At 52.6% G+C, this 18,085-nt stretch overlaps 1 protein-coding gene across 1 annotated transcript in view; it reads right to left on the bottom strand.

Annotated features, from left to right (window-relative positions):
- Positions 1-9,218: 9,218 nt before the first annotated feature.
- The window catches only part of TOGARAM2 (TOG array regulator of axonemal microtubules 2), a gene marked incomplete at both ends in the record, with an annotated part of 35,113 nt that continues 26,246 nt past the window's right edge, over positions 9,219-18,085 (bottom strand). Inside the window, 2 exon segments of the mRNA XM_084234587.1 lie at positions 9,219-9,475; positions 13,599-13,685. Of these exon segments, the coding sequence (XP_084090713.1) occupies positions 9,219-9,475; positions 13,599-13,685 (344 nt within the window).

Raw genomic sequence — 18,085 nt, 5'->3', positions numbered from 1 at the left:
GGTTAACTTTAGATCCCACAATGACTCTGTGAAACCTTCAAGCACTGGCCTTAATTTAAGCGGGAAATGTATAGATGGGACAGGTGTTGGGCCCTGAAATCATGTCTTCCTCACAACAATGAATGAAGTACAAGGTGTTCTCTCATCTGTAAAGAAAACCAGCCCTACCCCCACCTGCCACCCTGCCAGCCAAAATCTTGCCTGGGGTCACACAGCGAGGCAGAGGGCAGAGCACACAAGGAACAGGTGCGCCTGGCACTAGAATCTATTGTGTCTCCTTACATTTCACCACTGCTCTGTCACTCTGTCCCCCTGCGCACATGCAGTTGTACAAAAGGTTGAAAAGCTTTGCTTTCTGAAGGGTTTGGAGAGGCTCAGCGTTGATGTCCTCATGGGGGGTGAGCCTGATGGCACTGGGGCGCAGCTCCTACCCCACTTCCCTTGCCTTCCCCAGCTCAATTCCAAAGCCCTGAACTCAAAACTCTCAGGGGACTGGCACAAACTGCATGTCCCAGTAGTGGGTCTCAGACTCTCTGCGCCGCGTACCCACACGCCTCCCAGCCGGAGTGGGGGCAGCAAGTCTCCTAAACAAGGCGGCCTATTCTCTGTGCACCCCAGGGCTGTCGCCCGGGATGTGGGGGAGGCGCACTCACTCGCATGCCAGTCTCCCTCGGGGGCTTCTCAGCCAGCTCAGCCCCAGGTCATGTGCAGAATGTGCTGGAGCTGGAACTGAAGGGAAGCAGGGCCGGCCGCTCATGCCAAACCCTGTGTCTGCCAATGAGCTAGAGATTTGCTGCCGATCTTGGAATTTGTCCACTGGAGGCTGTGGAGTGCTTCCTATTGAGAAAAGAATTTGAGTAATTGGGTGATTCAATGCTGGCTCAGTGGGTTGTCAAATGACAAGAATTCTCACCCACGGGGTGTAACGAAGGGGCAGGCCTCCAGAGCTACTACAAAGCTGAATCTTTAAGTTCAGGGAAATTCTAGATTTCAAACCCTTTCCTGGTGAAATGGATGGCAGGCGCAAGAACAGGTAACACCAGGTCCTGGTGACCACAGCTACCTCCCCCAGGGAAAGGCCACGACTCCAGGTAAGTGAAGCCCTCCCTGACTCGTCCAGTTATCAAAATAGGGGTGACACTTTCAAGGTACCCAAAGAAGAGCTGATGAAATACCCAAAGGGGGTACAAGACCTCTATTGGTTGGCCGTGTGCGCACGTTGGCTTGCGTAGCTGCACTAAGCCCGAGCAGAATGCGGCGGCAGCAGGGCCAGTTCTGGAGGCCCAGCACAGGTATAGGCCCCGGGATCCGCCTGGGCTGCAGGCACCGGGAAGCAGCCCAGCCGCTCGGGGGACAGGGCGGAGGTAGGTGTGAGAAGGGCCAGGTCTAGGGAACGTGCTCGATAGAGATCCGGGCAGCCTCCCACACGCTTAGCTGGCTGGCTGGTGGTGTGGTAACGAGGGGCGCGCCCAGGCAAGCAAGGAGCGAGGAAAGAGATCCCGCTCCCGGCGGGAGAACAGGGCAGCTCACCCTGAGCCAGGGCGTAGGGGCAGGCTGCCCAGAGGACTGAAGACACAAAGCAGAGCCCCAGCAGCAGGGAGACCAGACGGGGACACAGCTGATGTAACTGGCATATAGAGTGGGGGGCATCGCCGCAGGAACAATAGAAATTCTAGTTACTGGAACCAGGAGACAACTTGCAAGCCAGGCCTGCAGATCGGGGAGGCCAGGCTCAGTGTCCAGCCCAGGCTGCCCCCTTAAAGGGCCTCACCTTAGAGGTTTGGGGCTCGTTCAATGTGCAGGGGGTGCACCCAGCTGTGGCAGTGGGGAGCCAGGAAGCACATTATATCATGGAGGGTCAGTATCTGATAGAACACCCGGGGAGAGCCCAGAATGAACACCCACTGCCCTCCATGAGTGCCCAGCGGGAGGTTCTCTGAGACAAGAGGTTGCTCCCTCCCCCAAGCACCCCCTCTTCCCAAGCTGCCAGCACCAGTGGAAGGATCCAAGGGCTTCCAGGAATCCTGCACTGCACAACTCCTCCTCAGCCCTCTATACCTACAGAGCACTTACTTGTGCCAGGAAGGTGCCAGGCTCCTGCCATACAGGACATAATGAGTGACCCCAGCTGTCTCCAGGACAGGCAGCAGGGGCGGCAAGCTGTTGCAGCTGTCCTGTTACTCAGGGACCCAGAGGCTTTGAGCATCCTGACTTGGCCTTCCCAGGGCAGATGGGAGGATTTGCCAAGGTTCAGGGCCCAGGAAGCAATAAAGGTCAAAGCTGAAGCTGTGCTGAGCTGGCACAGGAGGAGAGAGGTCAAAGACATGTTGTTCTGGCCACCACCCCCTCTACTAGACTTAGCGCAGGTGACCAGGGAGTCAGACTTTGCACAAAGAAAATAGATCCACAACTGACCGCCTGGTGGCATCAGCTGAGGTTCAGCCCCTGAGATCAGGTCTTTCCTCGAATCTCCAACTTGGGTTGTGCCTCGAGGGTTCCCTGCTGGTGACCATGAGGGACAAGCCCCATTTCACAGTTTCTCAGATGAGCCCTAGCCCACCCCCGCCCCCCACCCAAGGACCTCATCCCCACGGCCCATTCTACTTCCTGTGCTCCAGGGAGGACGGGGTGGGGGGGGGGCTGGTTTTCTTTTGTTTTGTTTAATAATTAATTAAGCCAAAGGACCCAACCCACCAAGGAGTCAGGAGCCCACACTTTTTCTTCAGAGTTAGAAACCCAGAAGGAGTGTCGGCGATAAACACAAAAGGGAGCCCCACATCGGAGACCAGTTGAAGGGGTGCATGTCACATTCTTCCAGGGGAGGGGTACAGCCTTCATCCTGCACATCCGTGCAGCCCCCCAGAGCTGCGGAGAGGGAGGTGCTCAGCCAGCTCTTTATCTGACTCACGAGGAACTGAGCAAATTGCTCTCTCCCAGGGGAAAAACTCAATTTTCTGGTTCTAGCAAAAGGATTCATGGAGGAAAAAGCAAATATAATATTCTGGCAGAACCATGATAGCTTGTTGCAAGCATGAATACAATTTTCAGGATAAATAGAACTTTCCTCCACAGCTTGGGTCTGTGTGGCTGTTTGCTATAAACAGCATCGATTTTACTTCCTCACATCATGGACCCGGTTCAGAACCTAAAATAATCCGCGTTGATGGAAAATGCAGGGCAAGCCAGAGAGACTTTGCTTTCATGGTGAAGAGATGATGTTTGACAAGACTTGCCTCATCTACCCCCCGATGGGAATGAAAGGGACGCGGAGCAATACATTCCTTTTCTGAAAGAAACCAGGGTTTTGCATGTTTCCAGGGAGCCTACGCAGGGAATTTTAAGTGTCAACATGTTTGTCAATTGATCGTCTGGTTGACTGCCAACACCTGCTCTGTCTTTCACAGGAAAGCTTTCCAAAGGTAATATATTTTTAAGTAGCCCCACATCAAAGATTGTGTTGAACTGCCATCAAGTCAATGTGTGCGGAGCCTGTATTACCAGCGCATGTTTTACTGCACGGTGCTGACTCCCGGTGCCCACCTGAAGTTTAAATAAAGCCCCATCAATCCATGCAGACGTTTTTATGAAATGTAATTAAAGATGACTTGCCCGTGCAGAGGCGCAAACAGTTAATTCAGCCAGCACTCTGATTCAGTTTTATGGGGGCCCGGGACACTGGCGGCTTGATTACACGCCCGGACTTCAGAAAGTAACTTCATGGACAATCGGGGGGGCCCTGCACCAGGTGACTATGGAATTCAACTGACCTTGTAGTTGGGTTCTGGTCTTGCCATGCTGGACACCCGCCAAGGCGAGCCTGTGGGTCGATTTGGGCCAACATGATGGTACAGCAAGAAATCAGATACTCAGGTAGGGCCCACAGACAAACACGATAGGACTAAGTTGGAGGAAGAGGAATAAAATAGTAGGAGGAGGGGGTCCTCCCTGGTGGCACAAGGGGTTAAGTCTCAGCACTATGAAGCTACCCACAGCCACTGCAGCACGAGTTTGATTTCCGGCCAGGGAGCAAACCCAAATGGCAGACCTCTTCTGTCTCGCCCGCTGCTCCCCTCAGCAGTGTATTTCAGTCAGTCTGCCTGTTCTGCTCCCCCCTCTGTCTCTGGTGAGCCGTCTCACACCCCCCACCACCCCACACTTCTGGCCTGCTCCCCAGCTCTTATATGCATAAACAAATCTTTAAAAAAAAATAAGAGGAGAAAAAAGTAGGGACATGGTGAGTGTGACGGTCACCCCAGGGGAGCTGGAGTTCATCAGGCTCCTGGTGGCTGGAGTGAGGACACAGGCACCTGAGGTCTGTCACCGTGCTCCATGACCTCCCACAGGGCCGCCCCAATGCCAGTGACTCCCCCGACAGCTGCAAGGCAGGAGCACGTCTGCCTGTTCCAAGCCATCCCAGAGCCCCCTGGGTGCTGACTCAGCCCCGCAGCCATTTCTGTTTGTAATGCCCTTCTCCGCATGCTGACCTTCTGATTTGGGAAAGAGCACAGTGACAATTTCCCGCTCCTTCCAGACCTGGGCTTTGGTCTTTGAAGAAAGTGGGAGACGCTATCTGCTGCACCTCCCCCTGCAGTGACCTTTAGGGCTAATGGCTTTCGCCAAGGTCCCTAGGTCCGGCGGCCTCATCGTTCACTGCTGTGCTGGTCCGGGCACTATCAAACTCAGCCAGTGCTGGCTTCTGTGTCTGAAGGCGCCCGTGACTTTCAGAGCGAAGAGACGGAAAACATTTCACTCACATTTCACTCGCACGCCCACCTATGTAGGTCAGCTGCATCAAGCAGGGACAACAAATTAAACTTGTAAATCTCCTATCTGAACCCTGGGAAGTGGTGGGTGGTGGCAAGAGCAACCTCAGCACACCCCCCACTTACCCCCCACCCCGCCCCAACAGCAGGTTTGACTGAGATGAGGCCAGAGTTAAGGCCTGCTCCTTTTCTCTGTGTATAAGGCTCCACTTTTTCAAAATACAATTATCTACATTGTTTCATTAGCTCTTTGAGGGGAAAAATCCTATGTGATGAACAAAGTAAGTAGTTCTTAATGTCAGAGTGAAGGACCTTGACCTGGTGGCCTAGAGCAATACACATTTAAAAAAAAAAAAATTTAATGTAAAACAGGAGACTGAGAGGCGTCAAATGTCTTCCTCCAAAGACACCGCCAGCAGGTGGCATGGGGAATCAGGTCCCCCCACCAGCCCAGTCTTGGGTCTCACCCCCAATGTAAGCAGCATTTAGATTGGGGGTTGGGGGGACAGCTCTGGAAGGAAACACCACCTTGTGTCCAAGATATTCTCCATTTTCTCCAACCTTAACAAGTAGAAAATTATTTTTCACATCCAGCCAAAGTCCAGCTATAATTTTAATAATTTTAAATTATAATTTTCTTTAACTTAGATGGAAATTTAAAAATATTCCAAGAGAATTTTTAAATAATATCCCCATTACATACCTCTACTACCCCCACTCCTCATCCCTGCCCCCAACCCCACACAGAGGTAATACTGCCCTGGCATTAACAAAAAACATTTTTAACAAAAATCTTTGTTCCACATTGCCATGAACCCCAAGTTGGCTTCCAGGTGCAGCCCCAGCAGGAGCAGACAAAGCCTCTTTCTGGAAACAACTCTTGGGCTTTATGGCAGGTGTTCCAAAGCGGAGAAAACCAGTGGATGAGACAGATAGGAAATACAGACCCTGGGAAACAAATCACCTTCATAACAATTATTTATCTTTTTTCCTCCCTTGGAAGAGGACAAGATTGACCATTTTATAAAACCTGGTCACTTTTTAAAGCTATTGTTCAGGTAACAGCTTCTGACACCAGTCATAGCAGTGCTGGATCACTTCTGGATGTGAAAATTCTCAAGGAGAATCCAAAGTTAGGCTAATAACAAATAACAGCTGTCAACCCACAGAGAGGCCATTACAAAGCCAAGATGAAAACAGAACGGAACTTCTGTGTAGCCCTCTGCACCGAGCCGCCAGCAGCAGCATGCACAGAGCCACAATGGCCCTGCCCAAGCCCCAGTGATAAAGCCAAATAGCACCCCTGCCACCAAACAGGGTCTTGACTCAGAAACACCCACCTGGGGAGCGAGCCCAGCCTCTGGGGACTCCCCCAACTCCCAGAGTCCAGCTGGGAGCAGGGCATTTGTTGGGGTTCTCCTTCTCAAGCTGCCTGAACTTGGAAAGCGTAGCTGCTGGAGCATCCTCAGGCGCCCAGGCATCCTCACTCCAGAGAGAGGTTGACAACTGGGACTAGGAATCCGAATTTCTAATAAACACCTCAGCCCTGTCTCCCTCCCTCCCCCCAGCAATTGTTTCATCAACCATGATTGGGAATTTCTGGCCTAGGACGGCTGATTCCAGGAGTCTCGAGCCTGGGGACCTAACAGGCACGAGAGCACTGAGCCTGCGCCAGAGGTCCCCGACTTTGCTGGTGTGCGAGGAGAGGGCGTCATGCCGCACCCACCCCACCCCGTGCCTTCAGCCTCCAGCCACAGCAAGCCCGAAGTCTTCCCTGCCTTCTGTTATGAAACGTTTCCACTCCTCTGCCTGCCCCGAGCCTGCCCAAGCACGGGTAAGCCTGGCTGGCTCCCTCACGGTGGCAAACTGAACAATGCCTGTGCCTTCCTCATTTGGTTGCTCTTTATTTCCACAAAGCCTATCCCCTCCAGACCCCTGATGGCCACAGCAGACCTGGCAGACTGTATGCCCTGAGGTTTCCAGGGGCGAAACTCTGGAGGCAGACGAGTTCCAGGAAGTTGTGCCTTTTCCTTTGGTCTTCTCGAAGGCCTCAGGCTGGCCAAAAGGAGGCAAAGATCTTGGAGTCATAAAACACCACCCCGAAGCAGAAGGGCAGGGAATTTGGAGTCAAACAGGCCTGAGAGCAGTCCCAGCTCCAGCCGCCTTCCAGCCGGACCCCAGGGCCTGCTCCCTCCCGGCCCCTGCAGACCCGCAGCATTGACATCACCTGGGGGCATGCGGGAAACACAGACCCTCAGGCCCCAACTCAGACCTGTCCTTTTCTACAGGATTCCGGGTGATTGTCTTGCACTAGCTGAGATAACTTGTGAAATATGGCCCAGTCCCATTTTCTCACCAGGAAATAGGGGCAATAATAGCTTCCTTATGAGGTGTGGAGAAGAACGCTAGACCAGGAAAACAAGAATGGGGTGAGCTCCACTCAAATCGCCCATGGTTCCCAGGACAATCTTCATTCCCCACAACTGGCCTTCCCACCAGGCCTCATTCTTGCAGCCAGGTTACTAATGTGCTGTCTGTCCTTTGTTTTGAAAGTAATGATGTAGGAAACTTTTGAGATTGAAATTTCCCACACCACACTAGAGGCATCCAGCCGATCCCCTAGCTGCTTGTGCCTGGGCTGTGGCCCCAGAACCCTGGGCTGCTGCCCCTAAAATGGTGGAGGAAAATAGAACACTGCAGAGGTTTATTCTGTTCTCAGCTGTTGTAAACACGCTAAGGCGAGTACAGGGCACAGGGGACAGGACAGTGCCTTTGAGTGTAATTTCTCTCTTCAAAATCCCTGCCAGACTCTATTTACATCCCTGGGCTCCTAGAGTCCTAAAAAAAAAAATAAATCTCTAAACTCTTCTGTGAGGCGAGGCTCTGAACAAGCAGGACATATTAGTCTCCCAACCATACCTAGAGTTTCTGCTCAGACTGCGAGCAAATCTAATTAAATTGTGTAAAACTTTCCAAGCATTTAAAACCAGCCTCTTCCAGACCTTTGACAGCCGCCTGGCTTGCAGGCCTCTAACCTGCCTCAGTCAGAACCTACCAAGGCAAAGCCCTGCTGGGGTCACAATGAGGCAAATAGCAGCACATGCTGGGCCAGGAATTACAGTCACATTTATGCCACCTATTAAAAGCCTGAGTGCCAGGATGACTGCCAGGCCCAACCTCACCCCAGGGCATTAGGGTGACAACACAGGCAAGACAGTAAAGTGACTTCCTAGGCCGGGCAATTTGGAAATCTGTGAGTTAATTTGAGATTTCTTAACCTGTTCTGGCCCAGACTCTCCAGGAGAGGAGAGAGGGGGTGGGTGACAGTGGAGAGGACCGCTGCTGGGGAAAATGCCTGGCATGAGGCTGGGGCTGCAGGGCCCTGCTGTCTGGACCTGCCCTAAAGTGTTTCTGTGGGTCTGGCCACATTACGTGTGTGTTTGAGGCAATGACCTGAGCGCTAACTCTTCCAGGTCACACTATTATCAACATTCCACAAGCCACAGTCAAGAGGCCTTGTCTAGAACCCAGTCCCCAGACATCCTGCTCCCTTGCCAGGACCCCACTGTGTTGGCTGCTCCATCAACAAGCCCTTCTTCCAGTTTCCTCGTGTCCTAGTCACCCCAAGTCCTACACTGCTGTCCAGCTCTGTGACTCTACCCAGCTGGAACAGCCTGTGTAATTTCACAACTTCTCGGAGACATTGTAGAGCTGGTGGCCCCCAAGGCGCTGCTGCAGGCTTTCATGTGTGATATTCCAAGTGTGAAACAGGTCTGGTCCTCTTAGAACTAGTCAAGATGCCATTGTTCAGAGAAGGTTTTTCATAAAACAAATGTCAGCTTCTCCTTGCCTTGCAATAAGCTGGGCGGGTCCTGGTGAAGGGTCCTCAGAGAACCAAAAGACACTGCACAGACTTTGTAGACAGAAGCTCGATGCCTGGGTGTCTGCACACTTGCCTCAAATCGGGCCGTTGACAAATGGACTGGATTTGAATGACCAACTCAGGAGGTCTTGTCCAGCTGCTCACAGATGGGGGGCTCTGCCCCTAAATGGCCCACAGCACGGGTGTCTCAGCTGAACTTTTCCTTCCTAACTCTTGGTCTCACCCAAGAGTGGTCGTGTTTTGTTCTGTTTGTCGTGTTTTGTTCTGTTCATCACAAATCTAGCCTTTGGAAAATTCTTGGAGGTTAAAAAAGCCTTTGGAAAATTCTTGGAGGTTAAAAAAGTACAAGGTAGTAAACCCTTAGAAAAATAAGCAATTCTTTTATTTCTACTTCAAAATATACTATGTACATGTGGAATTCTAAGGGAAATAGACCAGGAGATTATTCCAGCATAAAAATAAGATAAAAAATAAGATTGCCCATTTCAAGTCTGCCGCCCGTCAGGTTGAAGGGGCACGAGCTGCCGGTTGTCCTGCTCTGGGAACCACCCCTTGGCCGAGCTGGGGCTGTGTCACGGGGCTTCGGCGTCTAAGAGTTCCTGGAGTGATTTGACGACGTGCTTTGGCTGGCCGGCGGCCAAGTCCCGCAGCCGGGGGCCCATCTGCTCCTGCAGGCTCCTGGCCAGCCGGCACACCACCGGGCGGACACTGCTGCCCAGCCCGCGCAGCACGCCGTTGCCCAGCGCGTGGTGCAGGAAGTACCAGAGGACGGGCAGGACGTGGCGCTCCACCGCCTGGGGTTTTCGGGGGTAAACCGAGGCCACCAGCACTGTGGGGCAGAAATGAGGAGAGTTACTGGGGCTTCGGGCATTCTCCACCTCCCTCTGCCTGCTCCCGGAACACCCACCCTGTCCCCCCAAAGGCAGCAGCCCAGCACGGCCGACAAACCCATTCAACTCAGTACCGGCAGCTCATGGGACATGAGGGAGCCCATGGAAATGCTTTAACTTCTTAAAAATCAGAAGGGAAAAATGCAGACACCTGCTTGGTTTATACACACATTTACAGCTACCAGCCATGAGATAGAATGCTTAGTACATTTCTATGGAGGAATGAGTGTGCAGAGGTAAAGTTCTCAGGTCATGACAGTCACGTGGGTCCTGGCAGCCCAGGGGAAAGAGGATGACACACCTGGATGGCATCCTGCCCCTGGTTTACTAGTTGTGTGAGCCCCAGAAGCACCCCACCTTCCTGAGCCTGTTTCATAATCTGAAAAGTAAAGATAAATAATCCTGAGCCAAACTCTTGCTATTGTTAGAGATCAGCTAATAAATGTGCGTGAAGGCACGTGACAGTCACTAGTCCTAACACAGCCTTGGTCCACACACCCGCCTCTGAGAGTTCGTGCCAATACAGAGAGAGCTTGTGCTAGGGAGAGAAATCAAGCTGTCAGATGGAGCATTCTGAAAAATAAGACATAAAAAAACTAAAATAATCAAGAACGGGTCTGAATGCCAAACCTCACCATAGGACCAGCAGCACGGGTCTTACGTAGTCATGCTTTGTAGCCCAGCAAGCTCTGCACAGACCCTGCATTCCAGTGATGAACCCCAAAATCTGGTTGCCCAAAGCCCTCTGTCTTCTCTAAATCCCAAAAAACCCAGAAGCAGCTGAACCGGCCAGCTAGTCCTCCATCACAGGGTAAATACTGGGATTGCTGGATGTCAATCAAAGTGGCACTCAGGGCCACCAAGTTGTTTTGGATGGGGCTATGGCAGCCTCCAGCCTCAGACATCACCCCTAAGTGCTATCAGTGCTTCTTTAGCATTAGTTCACTCTGTCATCCTGCCGAGGGCAAGTGCTGGTGAAGGCAGGCGATGCTGGATGCAGCTCTTTATTTATGGGGCAGAGAAACTGGAAGGTTCCCTGGGCCAATACACTAACACTGAGTCCTGAGTTGGGGCTCAGAGCCTGGCGGCAGTGGGCTCTGCTTCTCCCAAACCCCCTCTCCACCCCAGACTATTAGGGCAAAGGGCACCCATTTCACAGGAGGAAGCCAAAATGGGGGAGCTTGCCCAGGACCACACGGCTAACAGAGGCTTGGCTCCGCGTATCAGGCTGATCTGGAGTTTTGTTTTTAGTGAAACCCCCAATAAGCACTTCCCTCCTTAGCTCAGCATCATCCAGTTCCCCAGGATTTTTTCCAGCGGGAGCCCCGTCCCTCTGATGGCAGCTGGACTGGGACAATGGGAAAAAAGAGAAAACGACTGGGCCCCCCAACTTATCCTGACACTCTCCCAGGGCCTCGTTTCTTGGAAGGTTCCTGCACCCACACTGGGGGGCCTCCCTTGGGGTCCCCAACATCACAGAACCCTCAGAAGTAAATGTGATTCTCATGCTTAGGGAAGACAGGACAGTCCAGTGAGCAACCAGCAAGGTTGGGGCTCACCAGGAAGGCTCCCTGAGGAGCAGGGCCTCCAGGAATTTCGTGAAGCGGGCAAGGAGATGAGTGCTGGCAGCTGCCTGAGCAGGAGGGCACAGGTGCCAGAAAGCCACCCCAGCCAGCCAAGGAGGCAGGGGGAGGCGAAACAAGAGAGGGACGGCGTGAGGGGAGCCAAGAGAAACCAGTGATCCTGTTTAGCTACTTACTCTGGACAACCGTAACTCAAAGGTTTTCTTAAATCTGAATCTCACCTGCAAATGAATATGAGAAGTAGCCCAAGAGCCAGGCCCAGGCAGGGGTCCCCTGCACCCCCACCCAGCCCCCACAGAGCCCCCCTCCCCACCCTTCCACACCAGGAGCTCCCTCCCTCCCTGTAGCGAGGACTTACTCCAGCCTCCCCTCCCCAAGTCTGCTCCCCAGGAGGACACCAATCTGCCCCCACTTGGGTCACTTCCGCAGGTACAGGGAGACGGGGTCACCTGGCAGAGGCAGCAGTGGCCCTACTGGGAGTCATGAGGGAGAAAACCCCATTACAGCTGAGCTTAGAAGCTACTGAGGTAATTAGCAAAAGATTTACTCCCATTAAGCTGTGCTATTCTTAGCCCACGCCTTGTGTCAATTGAAATTTCCTTCTCTGTCCCTGGCTGACACCGAGTTAGCAGAGAGTGTGCAGGAACACTTCCTTGGCGTTCGCATGGAGAGAACTGGAAGGTACTCACAGTAAATGGGTATCTAAAGAAGGGGCGCTGCCCATCTCTGGGCCCCACAGAGGATGTCTGCAAGGCCAGGGAAGGAGAGAAGGCTGATTTTGAGCAACAGGAAAGAGTTCCTTGCCGGGTACCGGGTGTTTTCAGTCACGTGGCTGTTTTCGCCCGGCACCCACAGCAGCTACAGTGGAGCCCCACCTGCTTGAGGAAGGCCTGGCTCTCGGACAGGAGGAAGGGGCCACTCTGGAGACACTGGGAGGACCAAGCCAGGGCACGGAGGCAAGGCCACGAGCAAGAGATGGAGCGTGGGGGATCTGGAGAGAGGGTGCTGTGCACCCTCAAGCAGGAAAAGGGACAGGGAGACAGAGCCGGGGATGCACAACTAAGTGGGCCCCGCCTGGGAGAGAAAAAAAGGGGAGAGGGCCTCTGGAGGTGAAGGCAAGAAGTTGAGAGACCGGTGCTGGGAGGCCAGGCAGGCGAGGACGGGAGTGGGGGGAGCAGGGAGAGCCCACACAGCAGGTCAGGGCTTGGCTGAGGCCCCAGGCTACTGGGGACAAATCTTGGATTACTGGCCAAGGGCTCTGGGAAGTTGACCTTTCTGAGATCTGTTTTCTTTATTTCTACAAGAACAAACCCTCTGCATGGGGTTAAGTGATCCAGTGCATGTAATTCGGGCAGAGAGAGGGCAGAGCCTGGAGACGTGTGCAGTGACAGGCCTCTGGGCCACACCAGGGAACCTGAACACGTCACTGAAGACAACATAGGAGCCACACAAGCATATGAGCAGGGGGTAGATGAGCCATCTGCATTCTAAGGACCCTCCGGAGTCTAGAGAATAGACTAAGCCCTCTGCCTCCTTCCTAGTTGGAGGAGGAAGCTTTTGGCAAACAAAATAGATGATAAAACCAAAAATCTGTCCAAGGTCAGAGTTGGCAGGTGACAGAAGGGCCAGCCCACACCAAAGCCTGTGTCCTTTCTTCCTCAAGGGCACAGGAGGGGGTTTGAATCCTGGAATGAAATCACTCAGACTGGGCCTCCCTGGTGGTGCAGGGGCTAAAGACAGCGCTGTGAAGCTCTCCCCAGCCACTGCAGCACGAGTTCAATCCCCCACTGGCCAGGGAACTACCCACATGGCGCAGCAGACCTCTCCTGTCTCCCCGCTGCTCCCCTCAGCAGTGTATTTCAGTCCATCTGCCTGTTCTGTCTGGTGAATCCTCTCACTCCCCACACCTCTGGCCTACACCCCAGCTCTTGTATGCAAAAATAAATCAATCTTTAAAAAAGAAAGAAAGAAATCACTCAGACTGTTCCTGCAAACTCATGCGGAGACAGGCTTGGAGCAAGCTTTCCTTGCTGAAGCTTGAACTGGCAGAACAGATTCGGTCCCAGGCCCCATCTCCATGGAACAGAGTCCTTGGTGACAGCTCAGAGGGGGAGTGGGGCAAGGATCCTGGCCAAGCTGCGCCTGCTGAGAAGGGGCAACCTGACCTAATTCTAGGGCAGCCGCTGAGCAGGCCTAGCACCACGAGGTGGTGGCTACTCAGAAAGCAGCAGCGCGAAGCAGCTATGGGCGAGTGGCAGCCCTGTCTGCAAAGAGTGGGAGATGCAGACTAGTTTCTTCAAAACTATTTTGGTTGTGTACAGCCAAACACAATGACCGTCTGCTGGCAATGCAGGGATTGTTTTTAAAAAGCAAATTATCAAGATTTGCAGTGCCCCGTGAGGATTCTTTGACTATTTTCAGACTAAGATGAGTGGCTCAACCACAGGCCTGGGAGGCCAGGGGCGGGCTGGGGGCTCACCTGACAGGCGTTCTGTGACATCCAGCACCGCGCGGCCACTCAGGAAACGTACCCGCCCAGCAAGTGCTTGCAGGAGGCAAAGGTTGTCTGGAAGAGAAGGAGGAAGCCAGTGACCAGGTGCTGCGGACCCTGCAGCGTTCCCAGCCATCGGCACAGGCACCCGCAGCCCTACATGGGAAACAGGCCCCTAGTTCCTCCAGTTGCAATGGGGCCACTTAAACAAAGTGAGTGTATCTGGGGTGCTTGGAGAAGAGTGAGTGACCTGCATTAGTTCAGCTGGCTCCCAATTAGGCCACGATTTACCTCCTGGATCTGGTTACAATGTTGTCTGTGTCCTCAAAATTGCTTTGTTTTGAGGCAAAAGAGTATGGAAGACTGGTGGGTGGGTGGGTGGGTGGGTGGGTGGATGAACAGACAGACAGATGAACAGATGGTAAATCTATGGCAAAAAGATAGATGGATGATAAATGGATGGATATAGATTGTGGAGATACACACACACACACTTTCAGGGGAAACTGAGGCACTGAGCCATGGTCAAACCAAAGATCACTGCAGGTTTCTGCAGGGTTAGGGTCAGCATCAGAAGCCCTAGCTCTCCTCCAAGCCTGAACTTGTACTCTCACCAACAGGACACAGCAGGTGGCTCATGACTAACTTTTCTGCCCCCATTTTAGCCTTGAAACCTGGCTCCTCCTTGGGCCACTTTCATTGTGAAGACTCACCTTTGGTCACACCCAGGTGTAAGGAGAGGCAGAGGCGCATGGTGGCTAAGGGTGTGGGCTCTGGGTCCAGGTCACCTGGATTTAAATCCTGGCCCGTCCATGGTTCGCAGTTTGACACCGCATGAGTCACTATCCTCTCTACACTTCAGCTGACCCAGCTGTGAAATGGGGATAATACTCTTTCCTCCCTCTCGAGCTGCTGTGAGGATGAAGTGAGCGAGTCTAAATCTGAGGATAACGCCTCAGCATCTGATCGCCACGGAGGGCTGGGTTATCGCTGCTGCTAGTACTGTTACTAGCCAAAAATGCTGGGAAAGCCCAGCAACCTTCCAGCGGAGAGGCCAATCCAGCAGCTGCGATCTAACTTCTGAAACCCTGGAACGCATGTTCGCGTGGCCCCGCAGGGGGTTCCCATAGGCTGCTCTTCTCGCCTCACAGAAAGGCAAGTAAAACCAGGCAGTGGACAAAAGTCACTGACCCACCCTGCCCTCCCTGGACCTCCCCTCCCTCCAACTGGGTAGCCTCGCCCCTACGCACCCGGGGGGCCACTGGGCCCCTCATTCTGAAATTGCTGAGAAGCCAGAGAAGAGCTTAAAGTAAAAATCAAAATCAACAAGCAACTACAAACCAGAGACACACTACAGGGAGGGGCGGGGGGTGAGGGAGGGAATAGGATTAAAACAAGGGGCGGGGGTGGGAACTGTATGGGGACTATACGCAAGATGAAGATGCATCCATTGTGCAAAAATGAAAAATGATGTAAAAAATATAAAATTTTTTTTAAATAAATAAAAAAACAAAGAAAGAAAGTACAGGAAACACAGGAGCATGGTGGATAGTGGCAGCAAAATAACTGGAGCCAAACTGCACTCTCCCAAATAAGCACAAGACCCTGTATGTCAGGATATGTCGAGCGTGGAGCCACTTCTCCCAATCCCCAAAGCCAAGTCTGTCATGCAGGAAAAAACTGGGGCCGTCCCACCAGAACAAGCAGCTGCTAGCAGCAGCACAGCCTGCACAGAACCGGTCGAGTGACTCAGTGTGTGATCATATTTAAAGCAGGAATCAAATTTAAATGTGTCCTACTCACAACTGTGTACACAAATACAGAAAAAGAAAGATCTAAAGAGGAAAAAAGTAAGCCACACATTAAAAATGGTTTCTTTTAGGCACTGGGACAATAACGAAGATTTTTTCCCCTCCCAGATGTTTTGGATTTTCCAGTTTCTCGATAATTATTAAGCAGGACTTGTACAGTGCTGGGAAATAAACTTTATATTTTTAAGTTAGCTAGAAAGTCTGCATAATAGCCTGAGAAATTGGGTGGTGTTAAATGATAGCAGTGAAGTCAAATGGTTGTTACATGATGATTTTTACCCAGGGAAATGTAGAGACATGAAGACAAGAAATAGAAGATAAAAGAAGGCTTCTAAGCAGTTGGTATACTGGGGGGGGGGGGGGGGGGCGCACCAGGGATTAATTTTTTAATCCCATTAACAATGTCATGTTGGTTGTATCATCTATATAAGATAATGCATGTGAAGTCAGCAAAACAGCCAAAATGGATGTGAAGTCACTCCCACCCCCTTATCTGCTCTCCCCAGCACTGGCCAGGGGCTGCTGTGAGTGAAGAGAACTCTCCGGCTTTCAGAAGCCTGAATGCGGAACTCAGGCCAGGAGGGGATGAGCTGTCATCATCAGCCTGATGTTTTCATTAGTGAAATTTCTCCTGTAACTAACCCAGCGACAGGGCCCAAAGTCAGAACCAGCCAGGCTGCTTGGGCCTGCCCTGATCCTGGAATCATCTCCCTGAAATCAGGTCTTGGTGAGGCATAGACAGGAAGCCACTCCAGCCTCATCCCTGGAGAAAGATGCCCCAACACCGGCGGTGACAAAGGACAGAGGACAGGAGTCTAGGTACCTCTCTTCCCTGGCATCCCCCCAAAGGGGACCTGGACAGAAATCCCCACCTTGCTCTGTCAATCCACACATCATCTGCCCAATGCCCCCAGGGAAAACCAAAGAACTGGAAGAGACGACGTGGGCCAAGAAGTCAACTGTATCACTGAATTCCAGAATCAAGAGTGACTGAAAGAGATCATCAAAGAAGACCAACCTCCTGGTTTGACTGCGTGATCTGGACCTTCTGCCAGATGGTGGCCTGGCCTGGCTGATCCCCTTGCCACTTCCACCCCCCAACCTCTCAATTGAGCAGGAAACAGATACAAGCTGAGGCTCGCTTTGTGCCTTCCCACATTTAGGTATTTCTTAGTATTGCATAGATCCTCTCCAGCCCGAGCCTGAATCCCTTGTGGGGCCTGACAATGCAGCTCGGGAGAAGCTCCCCCTGCTCTGAGCCACTTCCAGCCACTTCCAGAGACTAAGTTCCCCCAAGAACCACCAAGCACAGGCTCAGATGGGGTGATTTGAGAAGGGAGAATCACACCCATCTTTCCAGTCTCACCTGCCCCGCCTCTGCTTCTACCACCTGGCCCCCGGGACAGTGGGCAATTTAGTTATTGCATCCTTCATGCCCTCTGCAGGACAGCCCAGACCACTCCAGGGGCTGAGGACCCTCCCCAGAGAGGGCGTGATTCTGCCCCTGGGACAATGGCAGGGACACTTCTCCTTGTTGGCAACTAAGTCCCTCCAGTTCTGACCAAGGTGGATTTGGAAATTGGCTGGTGACTTCGTAGTTAAGAGAGCTTCCAAAAACAGAGCTTCTGGGTGGGCTGAGAGGGTGTGGCTCACAGGGATGCCTTGGCTCCCCCAGAGCCATTGCTGTCCCTCCCAAAGTGACCTGAGTCTAGCTCTGTGCTTCGCCCTCTGGGCTCCATAGGGATTGGAGGTGGGGGGGAGTTTGATCCACCCCTCTGAAGCTGACTCCTTTCCATCCCAGCCTTGAGCTGGCCTATGGGTTAGGGGAGAAGCAAGCCCCTAAGGCCTGCGTCTGTTCTCCCTGCTCCAGATGCTTCCGCTGACAGGCCAGAGGGGACAGGTCAACCCGCCCAGGAGCAAAGAACTCCAGGTGATCCCCAGAAGCTGCCATCTGTCTCAAGAGGTGGAAGGTCCCAAATGCAGGCCATTCCAGCCCCCTTCCCAGGTGGCCAGGCCACGCAGAGGGGAACCTACATCTTGGGACACTGGGAGACCCCAGTTTCTACAGCCCTGAGCAGCAGAGAGTTTTCAAGAAGGGTGGCCGGTGCAAAAAAGTGGGAACTAAGACACCCAAAGGAGGAAGAGTTAAAAGCTCCTCTCCCCAGACAAGGTGCTGATTCACTCCAAATAGCTAAAGCCTATTTTGCTTGATGCCGGTTTTCCCAATAAATCCAGGGCCTGCGATGATTTACCAAGAGCCTTGGTTATTGGCAACAGCAATCTCACTTACCCAGAGCGGCACTGAGAACAAGCCGTAATTTAGAGCTGGATTTATATTGTTTGTTCTGCAGCTACAAACTCAGCAAATCATAAATTCCCTCTGAGGTGAAGAGAAGAAATTGACAATATTTATGAACTCAAGAGGCAGAGAGAAGGGCCTGACCAGGCCTTTGATTTGTAACTGGAACTTCTCCTAGAGGCCCCAGCCAAGGACACAGCTGCCGTTCAGCCACAGAGGCTGGGCACAGGCCAGGGTGCGGCCTGGGGAGCAGAGGTGGAGCTTCCAGCCTCACCAGAGGGCAGGTCTGGGTGTTCCTTGGGACTCACAGCAGCAAAACCAGCCCGGGTGGTTGTCAGTTCCTACGCTTCCTCACATCGAGGCAA

The sequence above is a fragment of the Talpa europaea genome (assembly GCF_964194135.1).
Source record: "Talpa europaea genome assembly, chromosome: 6".
Taxonomy (NCBI): Eukaryota; Metazoa; Chordata; class Mammalia; order Eulipotyphla; family Talpidae; genus Talpa; species Talpa europaea.
The sequence above is the reverse complement of the archived record's forward strand: the minus strand, read 5'-3'. Positions and strand labels throughout refer to the sequence as shown.